We start from the raw sequence: 12,251 nt of genomic DNA, 5'->3' as shown, positions 1-12,251 counted from the left end.
CCTATTCAATTCTATTTATAATAGATTTTTGAATTATTAAAGTGAATTATTAAAGTATGAATTATTAAAGTGAATTATTAAAGTATGAATTATTAAAGTGAATTATTAAAGTGAATTATTAAAGTATGAATTATTAAAGTGAATTATTAAAGTGAATTATTAAAGTATGAATTATTAAAGTGAATTATTAAAGTGAATTATTAAAGTATGAATTATTAAAGTGAATTATTAAAGTATGAATTATTAAAGTGAATTATTAAAGTGAATTATTAAAGTATGAATTATTAAAGTGAATTATTAAAGTATGAATTATTAAAGTGAATTATTAAAGTATGAATTATTAAAGTTAAAGTAAAGTAAAAGTAAAGTAAAGGTAAAGTTAAAGTATAGTAAAAGTATAAAACTATATACGTATAATATGCGTATAAATATATATAATATTAATTTAAATCGTTATGTATATTTAATAAAATAAAATATAAATATCGTTATCTTTATCATACTGGTTAAGTAATGAGTTGTTAAAAGTGGTTCTAGATATTTATAAAAGATATATACGTTTTAATAATAAAGTTCTTTTTAAACTGAAAATGTCTTTTGTACTTTTGAAACTAAATCAAATAAATATGATAATTTTGTTTTCCAAAACTAAATATATTTAAGAATCATTTTGTTAAAAGGTTAAAATAATGGAAATCGTTATATCATAAAACATTTTAGAAAAGTAGAATTATATATATTCATAATAGGTTTCAAGTTTTTAAATTACAATTATTGGTGAAGCATGGGATAAAGTCCAAAGGTTAAATAAACGTATGAAATCATCTTAATGAAAAATGTCGAGTTACTTAACTTGTCGATATCCAACATCTAAGTTATTTACACTCCACGTTCTTATTTTCATATTAAATAAAATGAAAGTTAACATAGTTATCTTATCAAGGTCACGAGAAAAATATTATAAAACATGCCTTGGAAATTAAACAGAAATTTCCACTAACCCTTGTCTAGTTTCCGTTAATTGACACATTTGTTCTTATTTATAAATCACTTTACCATTTTCCGAATGTTGTCAAAAAGAATAGATTTCTTAAATCATAGTGGACCTCATAACATAGGCCCGTAATCATATCATAATGTATCTGATAATTCAATCATTTGATATTATCTCTTAATTCTGTCGATAAATATATCGAAACAAATACGTTCATGTAAAGTATCATATATCTAATACTTTGTTAATGTTTTCAGTTAATATTATATATTATATATACATATCTATATACTCATAATTGTTCGTGAATCTTCGAACACGGTCAAAGGGTAATTGATTACATGAATGTAGTTCCAAACTTTTTGAGATTCAACATTACAAATTCTGCTTATCGTGTCGGAAACATATAAAGGTTAAGTTTAAATTTGGTCGAAAATTTCTGGGTCGTCACATAATTGCTCTTTAAAAAAATTACCATCCAAGGGGGAGTATTGTAAATTTAGTAGTTAAATATGGATGGTAATTAGTCAAATATGGATAGTAAAATTTGTACCATATATATGTGCATAATGTAAGTTACAAAAACACACATATACATTAAATACATCACACCTCTTCAACCTCTTTCACTCCTATATCTTCTACAACACATCTCTCTTTTATTGGTTCTTTCAATTTGAATATATTGAACCAGGCCACTAAAGGTAGTTATAAGCCTACTGAAATATAACAAATCGTAGATTATAATTTGTGTTTTGATGTGTTTTATGATGCGTGTATTTATGTGGATAAAAAGAGAGACAAAAAAGATCTTTTGAAAAATAAAAATTAGAAATTTCAGTCAAAATAACTGTTTTGCGAAAGAAATAAGGAAAAGAAAATTTGAAGAGTGTATGTGGTCGGACGTTAGGGGTGTTCAATTGAAACCAAATTGAATGAAAACCGAGAAAAAAATTATACCGAATTTTAATTTAAATTTCGGTTCGGTTTTCGGTTAAACTTTTTTGAAGTTGGTTTTACTGACAAGCGATTTCAAAATTGAATTCAAAAAATAATATATTAGATTATTAATAAATATAGACAAAAAATCGATTTTAAAAGAAAAAGTCGATTGTCCCCGCAGCTTTGGCTCAGTGGACATGTGGTGGTGCCTAGCACCCCCGCCGGGCTAGAGGTCTCAGGTTCGAGGCTCGTCACCTACAAAGGATATTATTTGAAAGAAATTCCTTGAGGGTGGCCCAAAGGGAAGGTTTTACCGACCCGCTTCGGGACTAAGGTCTGGCCCGCCTGCCCCGTATGGGATGGTTTAAGGGTCGGATCCACTGAGTGTGGTTCGGGTTTCCTGCCCGAACGCGTGTGTGTGTGCAAATGATGACTAGGCTTCGGTCCGGACTTATGCAAGCTTGCCGTTAAAAAAAAAAAAAGTCGATTTTAAAATCGATTTTTTATGATTATTTTGCTTAAATTATGATTTTTCGAGTTTTTCGATTTCAACTAAAATCGAACCAAATTCAGTTTGATTTCGGTTTTGGATTTAAATTTGAATTCGGTTTCAGTTTTCAAGTTTGCTTCCAACATTTTCAAAACCGAATAAATCTAGAAAATCAAAACCGAACCAATGAATACTACTAGACGTTGAGCTTGAATGACGACCAAACGTGACATGATGGCATTTCCCTCTTCGTGCTCTAATTAATATACATGCATCATGTAACATGTTTTCCAAGTCCATCTCTTTCCTTACTTTAATCGATAATTTCATAAAATAAAAAACCCAAATCAACATTGTTACATTATTACATACAGTATTTATTAAATATCGTCATATTGTTTTCATAAAAAGTGACATGTGATCAAGTTTCAAGTATTTCAATTGGCGGCGGCTCTTGTTCCACTTGTCAATATTACATTTGGACTACACAACCATGGCTATTGGGTTGTAATTGTTTTTCGTGAGAGTTCAAATCTCAGTAAGTTGGCTCGGGATGGCATTATCTATTTGGGTAGTGATATTTCCACACATCTTTTTACTTCATCCAACATTAATTTAGGTTTCTTCCAAAAATACCCTTGTATCATTATCATTATTTTAATATATAACATTTTGTTTATTCATTTTTAATTCTTAAAGCTTTTGTTTCCAGTTTGTTCATAGCAATTCTTTAAATTCTTTGAATATCAGTAATTAAAAATGAGAAACAAATCAAAATGTAAGAATAAATTAAAAACAGCCACAATTAGAAGGCAATTGTTCACGAATCATTCGGAGGTGTCATTTTTTTTTGAAAGATCAACAGAGATTTTATTAATAAAGAGAAGATACAAAGAGGAGGGCAAAACCCAACCTAAACCGCGACACATTACAGGTAAAAATAAATACATATACATAAAGAGCTCGAAAAAAAGAAAAAAACAGGAAGGAACTCGACAACGTAGGAAAAAACACTCTTTCATTAAGACCTCCACTACGTTGGGACAACTTGAAAAAGACAAGCCGAATGAAGACATGAATTACAGTACCGGTAATTCGGCGACAAAGCAACTCAGCCCCCATTCACTTAGCCCAAAACATAGCCTCGGCCAAAATTTCAGAGTGTGAAAAAAACCTACAATTTAACCTATTCCATCTTTAGATTTTAAATTGAAGGAGCATGATATAGGATTGGCAATCCACGTGAGCCACTCGAGTTCAATATTTTTGCCGCGACAATTGATCCACTCGTAACTCTTAGATTGGATATCCGAGAAAAGGCAGGGGATGCTTGATGCGTTATTTCCAAAGACGAGGGCATTGCGATTTTTCCATATGTAATAGGTTGTTACCCAAATCACCGCTTGCCAAATCTGAGACCCCAAGTTATCACGAATATGCGGAGAAGGGCATAAGGCAAGATCGGAGTAGGACGTGATTGGGAGATTATCAAAACCCCACCACAACCGAACCTTTTCCCACATAGACGCAGCTGATTTGCAGGCGACAAGTGCATGGTTGATACTCTCGATATCGTCATTGCAGACCGGGCAAAGAACGGAGTTAAGGTCAATCCCTTTGTTATCTAATTCGATTCTAACAGGGAGCCTATTTTTTTGCACTCTCCACATGAAAATACCAATTTTTTGAGGGATTAACTTGTTGAGCAAGGTAGGTTCGGGCAGGGGCTTATTGGCCAAGAAAGCATTCGTTAAAACAGCAGCTAACGAAGCCGAAGAATATTTACCATGCTTTTCATGTTTCCATGTCCATGTATCTGGTTTACCACAAGCAGGGGGGATCACATTTAGAAGTTTTTCCAGATTTTCGAGATCATCCGCCGCCCTCCACCTTGGTTGCGAGGTCCATTCCCAGGTGATAGAAGGCCTGCTGTCTGACCGAGAGATTCTGTCAGCAACCGAAGCGTTTTTGTGGAGTTCAAGTCTATGTAACCTGGGATATTTGAGAAAGAATGCTTCGTTACCACACCATACCTCATCCCAAAAGCTTGTGTCTGAGCCTGTGCCTATCACTTTAACGAAAGAATTAGAAATATCACACCCTAACTTGTTTAGGGTGTGTTCGATATTAATGATAGAAAACCACGTTCGACCCGAAAATTTTTTAAGGTTTAAGCTCGATTGTGGAGAAAGACATCCAAGCCCCCCATGATCCCCATAAATACTTTTAATTACTTCAACCCAAAGAGAGTTTTTTAAAGTTAAGAATCTCCACCACCATTTTGTTAGAAGTGTGAGGTTTTTAAAATTAAGAAACCCGACATTTAAACCACCGGAGTCATAAGGTAGACAGATTAACTTCCAATTTACCCAAGCCATTTTTTTATTATCAAAGGACCCGCCCCAAAAAAAGTCGCGACGCATACCTTCTAGTTCCTTGATGACACGAGCAGGGGCTACGAAGAGAGAAAAGTAGTAAAGGGGGAGGCTATTTAAAGTTGCTTTTATGAGGGTAAGACGACCACCAAATGATAACGACTTGGCCTTCCAAGTGGAGAGCCTTTTTTTGAATTTATCAATAACGGGTACCCAATTTTTGTAAAGTTTGAGATTTGCGCCAATAGGTAACCCTAGGTAATTAAATGGGAAACTACCCTCCATAAACAGGACCGTACCATTCAGCGATTTTTTTAAAATTTTTTTCTGACCAACAGGATATCGGAACCCCTTTTATGCATAGCCATGTTAGCCTTGAAGATTGAAAACATTTATCTTTGAGCTTTCTGACGTTCTTTAACCACTGATGAACAACATGCTTTTCGTTTGACAGAATGTTTTTTACCGTATCTTCATTATCAAAGGATAGGCAAATATCCAGGCCACCTAAATATCTGATATTGAAGTCAGTTAAACCTTCTGCAGAACATAGAGTTGGGAATTGCTCGATAAGGTCAATGTTTATAATTTCCCCAATTATTGAATGTTCCAGCAATTGAATGTTAGAATCTTCTTCTTCGATATGGATTCTTCGGGTAATATCCTCTCTTGTAGGGGGTGTTCCATTAAGTACATCATTGAAAGAGCGATCGTCTCTGATCCCTGATTTGCTTTGTTGTTGCAGGTTTACTTTGGGGATGTGATTTGGTGGTTGATGGGGCTTGTGTTGGTTGGGTTGGATAGGGGAGGTTGGGTTGTTTTGGCCGGAGTGACTGGTTATATTGTGATTTCGATTGGGATTGGAGTGTTCGATTGTTTTCTTTGTCCTGGCATGAGCTCGATAAGCCCTTAGCCAGTTCCCTCCAAGGTAGATGGTGTTTAAACGATTGAGAAGATAACTTAGGTCCTTAATACCAGAAAATCTAACAAAACCAAATTTTTTACCATTTTTTAGGACCTTGTTAGGAGGGAGGTATACATCATTAACCATGCCATATCTTTTAAAGAAGATGCGAAGGTCATTGTCGGTCCAGTGGTCAGGATGATTGAAGAATAGTATCGAAGTGGGTTCTGAGGATTCAGGTGATGAGAACTGACGGATTGGAATATTGTTGGGGTAGGTGGCAATAGAGTGATTGTGTTTAGGAGGGGGTGAGTTTGTGGGTTTGTAACTTCCATATTTGTGGATTAAGTTTCGCAGTCTGTTGTGTTGCAGATTGGGTTTGGTTTTTTGTTTGCGTGTGACTTCGATCCATACTCCATTGTTTTCATCTTGATTGATTTGTTGTCTGTTTACCGGGATCCATCTCTTAGTTGCCGGAGGAGGTGTGAAGGGGGAGGTGGGGAGAGGGAAAGACATGGGGATCGTTCAAGTTCAAAAAGTCTTGTACATACAAAAGCCAGTCGTATTCGGAGGTGTCATTGTAATTTACTCCGTATTAAAGAACCAACTTTTATAAAAAAATCAATTGCACTTAACCCAAATTCATCATCCGGAACAACAGATATTCCGGTAAAAAAAGGTGCAAATAAATTTTTATGAGAGTAACCGGAAACAGACCAGAGCTGTAAAGAAAGAACATTTTCGTCGGCCAGTGGCGGCACACGAAATCAAACAACGATTTCCGTTGTTTCTAGTTCCCAAAAAACCCATCTATACTGAACTTGGTGCTGAAACAGACCAGATACAGCTAAACAACCAGAAAAAATCAAAGAAAATAGTGGCCGGAATATATTCCGGCGACGTGAAACGGTGGCGCGTGGCGGCGTGCTTGGCGATGATTCTCGGAGAAACTTGTACTCTCAAGTTCGGAAAAATACAAGAAGTTTATTGGTATAGGTAGTGGCTTTTGATACGATTCAAGATAAAATTCATTCCAAATTTTGGGGTTGTTTTTCTATTTTTGGCATAAGTAGCCTCAGAAAGTTATACGAGAGAGACAAATGCATTTTCTTTTGTTTTGACCCCTACATACCTAGCTAATCAGGTAAGGATATAAGAAGGTTAAATAAAATAAATTAACTTATTTTTCAAGGGTATTTTAGGAAGTTTGCTGAAATAATGTTGGATCTATAAAAAAAGAAGTTGGAAATATCAATTCCCTTTTTAACCATGATTTAACTTATTTGGACCAACTTTAACTTATGATTATAGTATTAATTAATTCTCTTTTCTGTAATTACCAAAATTAATTCATCATATTTCTCTCCTGTATATTAATTAGTCTCATTTTCTTTCTATTTAATTAAAATTCTATACAAATAAACTAGCAACTATAAAATATGTACATGATGCATCACCATTTGTACTATTCATTTTTACCACACCAATATTAGGAAGTATTATTTCTTTTTATCCATTAATAATTAATAATAATTAAATATGTACATAAGCCATCTTCTATATTTAATAAAATCGCTCCATCATGGACGTTCAAAGTAAAACCTTATTTATTTTTTCCTATTAATAATAACATATGTACGTTGCATTTCCGGTTTAAGTTTACTGTAAAACGTAAAAGTAAAACCTTAATATAAAACGTAAAATTAAACTAAATACTTAAAACACACACATAAAACATTTACGTTTAAAGTTTTATATTTACATTTTCTATTTGCGTTTTACACTTACTTTTTCCGCTTCCCGTTTATATATTTTCGCTTATGTTTTTCCTCTATATTTTACGTTTACATTTACGTTTTTACCTTTTGCATTTACATTTTTTGTTTATATTTTCCATTTACGTCTTTCATTTACGTTTTAGTTTTAGTTTGTGTCTTAAGCTTTACATTAACATTTTCTATTTACGTTATACTTTTACGTTTTACATTAACGTTTTTCATAAAACATAATTTAATTGTAAACGTAAAACGTTAACGTAAATTAATTTAGCTTTTGTGTATGTTGGTTTTCAAAAAAAAAAAAAAAGAAGTTGTTTTTAAATATAAAATTATAAACCAAAAAATTTATTTGAAAACTCAAACGTGGTCCAACAAAACGTAAGAATCGATTACCCACTTACATTCTTAATTATAATTAACTTTTAATCTTATAGTTTTAGTTATTAATTTTTAGTTAATATAATAATAACAATAACAATAACAAAATAAGTGATAAAAATTATAGAATATAATCATTACCCTATTAATTGTGTTGGATTTACATATTTATCTTAAAATTTCGTGCAATTCTTTCTCTTATTTGGACAAATTTGGTCCAAAGCATAGGACCCGCTCGGGATAGTTTGTAATGTAATAGGGTCTATATTCTTGTTTTAGACATCTCTAAACGTTCTAGTGTTTTTGTTGGGCTGGAGAGAAGTCTAGCCTTTTTGTTGGTTAATTTTTTTGGGGTCAGTCACGCCCGTGCCGTCATTGTTTCTTGGAAAATGACGTAGATGCACTTTTTAAAAACTTTTGGAAGAGCTTTTTTTAAATGCAAAAATATACAACTCGTCCGCACAAAAGTTGTGCGAACTCCTGACTTTTTTTATTTTATTTTTATATCATACCAAGCACGATAAGTTACGACAATGTTACCTTAGTTCGAACATATCCGCACACACACGCTAGGACATAGATTGTTCTGACGCCCTCTTTATTCCATGAAGCAAAAATTACGACCTCTTGTATGAAGTCCGCATTTACCCGCACAAAAGTACGTGTGGACTTAACTTTTGTGCGAACTTAAAAGCACAAGTACTTGCGCAAAGATTTGCGGATCTAAACCCGCACAAACGTAAACATTATTTTGTGTGGATTCAGTCTTTTTTGCTCTAACTCAATATTTTTTATGCTTGTTAATTTATTACGAAGAAACGAACATCTCAAATCTGAGTCAGAGCGTATGTGGGTGCGGGTACGTTTTGACTCATTTAACGATATCGTAACCTCGACTACTAGATAACTTCAAAAAACACAGGTCACATTGTGTCCCCACAACATCCGTGCAGATGAATGATGTATTTTTCGAAGAAAAAAATTGTATTTTCTCATAAAAATTGAAAAAAATGTATCTACGTCATTTTCTCTTATTTCTATATGCGTTTTGATGAAATGTTATATTGTTAATGTATTTGCTTGTTTTTCACAAAAGAAAAATAATAAATGAATAAATAAATTTACTGACATGCAATTCCGTTATGAAGATAGATATTTTCAAGTTTGATTTTATACATTTAGATTTACTAATTCGCCCTTAAATGATAATAAATCTCCCATTAGTATTTATTGAAAGGTATTATGGAACATTGTATGAAATTGTAGTAAATTTATAGGAAAAAGAAGTGGAAATATCACCTCTCCTTGCATTAAGTGACTACTCCATTAGTAGAGTTTTGTCACTCTCGCATTCAGTGCATTATCTATTACTTCTATTACTTCCAAAAACTTCAATTATTCACGCAACGAAAATTTAATCCAATTAAAAAGTTTAACTCGTCATAGCACGTAACTATACTGAAAATCATTGAGGTTAATTAATGTCGTACCAAAGATGATGAAACGGAAGCGAATGCCAACACATTGTAGCGACCGAAATAAGTGTCCGAGAGCAAAGCACCACTTAACGTTCCGAAATTACAAGTACCGCTAAAGATGTTAACCAAGTTCATTGCTGTTATGGAGTTCATATGGAATACTGTTGTTAGATACACAAGTAGATTTGATTGTGTCCCAATCGCCCCAATTTTCTCAAATGTCTCGTTTCCTACAAAAATTAGTAAATCTTTTGAACAATGTTGTACATTAAGTAATTAAATAATTAAAATGTGAATTTTTCCTAACAACAGCTAAGGTGCATAAAACTCATACAATTTCAAACCTACCTTTTGAAAGTAAAATATACAATCGTTATGTAAAAAAAATTTATGCACTTTAGTTACAGTGCAAGGTGTGTTGTTAAAAAACTTACTAAAATTAATTATATAATAAAATTATATCAAGTGATGTTTTTTCAAAAATAACGAATACTATAATAGAGAACTTTTATCGGAAGATGAAAACGATATGAAGGGGTTACCGATGACATATGGCATAGCTTTGATTCCTCTATAGTTTGGCTTCTTCAATGTTTCTTCCACTTTCTCAAAGGTTTTCATTTCCATAGCTCTGTCTTTGATTCCTTGTAATGTTTTTTTTACCCTTACTATCTTAACTTGACTCTCTTTAACATATGTTCATTTAATGTATATTGAGAGATGCAATATGTAATATGTTAGATAATTCAACTCTCTTCGACTGTTTAACACCCATTTAATGAGGTTGTCAAGTCAAGAAATTGTTGACAAATGTCCATGTTGATCAGTTGTCATTCACTACTCTAGAAAGAATACAACAACACACAATATCGCAAAGCGAGGTACGAGAATTAAGGTACGAAGTATACCATTCAGTTACTCAAAGATAAAGGGAGTTATTTATCTACCATTAACATTAAGTAGAGCAAGTCATCCATGTATTAGTGACTGCTTCCAGAAGGACCTCCAACCCATACACTAATTAATACGGAGTATATCTTGAATGATATAAACCCTGTGCGGTATATTGCATTATTGGTTTACTATCTATAGAAATACATAATGTGTTAGAAATTGGCTATGAATTGACTATCTGGATTGATTCTTGAATCGTGTATTCACTTTCTCTGTAAAGTATTTCGACCCAATAATTGTCTTGGTTTTATGAAATCTTTACAGAGATAAGACAAGAACGCAATTAATGATTTTGGCAATGAAATCACTAAAGAATTATCTGAGAGATTTTGTGTGTGTTTCTGTTGTTTTATGATTGCAGAATGACCAAAAACCGAAATAAGAAAAACTCCGGTTCTCGGCAGTTAATACTTGAAAGGATATAACCTTTCATTTCGAGCGGGAAAAACTGTTACACCACTTGGCTGGAATACACTTTCACAATATAACGTATAGTGTATTTTGGTTGAGGTTTCGTGGCGCTGCCCGCTCACCTGGGAGCGGGACCCCAGCCAGGGGCGCTGCCCCTTGGACCTCGCAAGGGGGCACATCCCCCTAGACCCCTGAAATTACGCGACAGTTAGTAGCCAACTCTTACGGACGTGTACTCCACACTCTCCGAACCCGTTGTTAAGTATAACTAGCTAACTCTTGCATTCAAGTAAATCACAATTATCTAAAATGAATGTTGGATGACTCTAAAATCACCAACAAATCCCCCTCATTTTAGTGTAATCTTTGATTTACTAAAATAATCAAACAAACAGAACAAAATAATGCGTAAATGAAAATATTCATGAAAAATTGAATTTCCACTTAGTATAATATTTACTAGAATAAATCAGGGTGTTCATGAAGAATTGAACCCTTCAATTTATTTAAAAACTATAAAATAATATACAAATCAGTTTCTTACATATCCCTAAGATAAAATTGACACTATTATAAGTCATGTGTCCCAATCCTTCAGTGAACATATCGGCAGCTAAGTCCAAAGCTCCTTGAAGCAGCAAAACTTCATGCTCACATAGATAGTTCTTTTACATCTTGCACCTGCATATGCAATTTTTCAAAAGAACTATTAAGAAGAGTAACTTCAACCTAACTCAACTTGCAGGTCTAAACACATACTTTGGGATCAAAAAATTTTATGCGTTTCAATCTTCAGAAAGTAAGCTTTCCTCATTGAATTCAGCTCATAGCGTTGTACTATAAGGGAATCGGGCGTCTCACTTTCGAAGATTTATACGAACTTCAATCCCACTTCAATAGCCGACTTGTGCACTAAGTCTCGGGCTAATGCTTTCGTTAAGTGATCTACCAAATTTTGTTGTGATCTAACAAAATTTAAGGATATCACACCATTTGAAATCAGCTCGCGAACCATTTGAAATTAGCTTCACTGTCACAACGGATGGAGATAGGAGATATTGACTTTGGCCACAAAGGAATTTCTTGTATTAAATTTCTCAACCATTCAGCTTCCTTACCAGCTGCAGCCAAAGCTACAAATTCAGACTCGATGGTTGAATTTGTAATGCATGTTTGCTTCTTAGAAGCCCATGATATAGCACCTCCTCCAAGTAGGAATATCTAACCAGTGGTAGATGAATGGTCTTCGAAGTTGGTGATCCAACTTGCATCCCAAAATCCTTCTAAAACTGAAGGGAACCCAGAATAAGTGATACCATAATCCATCGTAGCCTTCAAGTGCTTGAATACTCTTACCACAGCACGCCAATGAGTAGCATTTCGATTGCTAGTAAACCTACTTAGTTTTCCCACTATGAAAGCAATATCTGAGCGTGTGCTAGTCATAGCATACATCTACATCCAATTGCTCGAGAGTATTCAAGTTGTGATACAGCTTTACCCGAATGGGGCATAAGCTTCACAGTCTAATCAATGGGAGTGTTCAA

At 33.6% G+C, this 12,251-nt stretch overlaps 1 protein-coding gene across 1 annotated transcript in view; it reads right to left on the bottom strand.

The window, feature by feature from the left end:
- Positions 1–9,966, bottom strand: part of LOC139870484 (protein NRT1/ PTR FAMILY 2.10-like) — a 41,969-nt gene extending 32,003 nt beyond the window's left edge. Inside the window, exons 1-2 of the mRNA XM_071858282.1 lie at positions 9,882–9,966; positions 9,352–9,569 (exon numbers count right to left, since the gene is read on the bottom strand). Of these exons, the coding sequence (XP_071714383.1) occupies positions 9,352–9,569; positions 9,882–9,966 (303 nt within the window). The remainder of the gene's footprint in view (positions 1–9,351; positions 9,570–9,881) is intronic.
- Between the last annotated feature and the right edge of the window lie 2,285 nt (positions 9,967–12,251).

Source organism: Rutidosis leptorrhynchoides, chromosome 10 (genome assembly GCF_046630445.1).
Source record: "Rutidosis leptorrhynchoides isolate AG116_Rl617_1_P2 chromosome 10, CSIRO_AGI_Rlap_v1, whole genome shotgun sequence".
Lineage (NCBI taxonomy): Eukaryota > Viridiplantae > Streptophyta > Magnoliopsida > Asterales > Asteraceae > Rutidosis > Rutidosis leptorrhynchoides.
The sequence above is the reverse complement of the archived record's forward strand: the minus strand, read 5'-3'. Positions and strand labels throughout refer to the sequence as shown.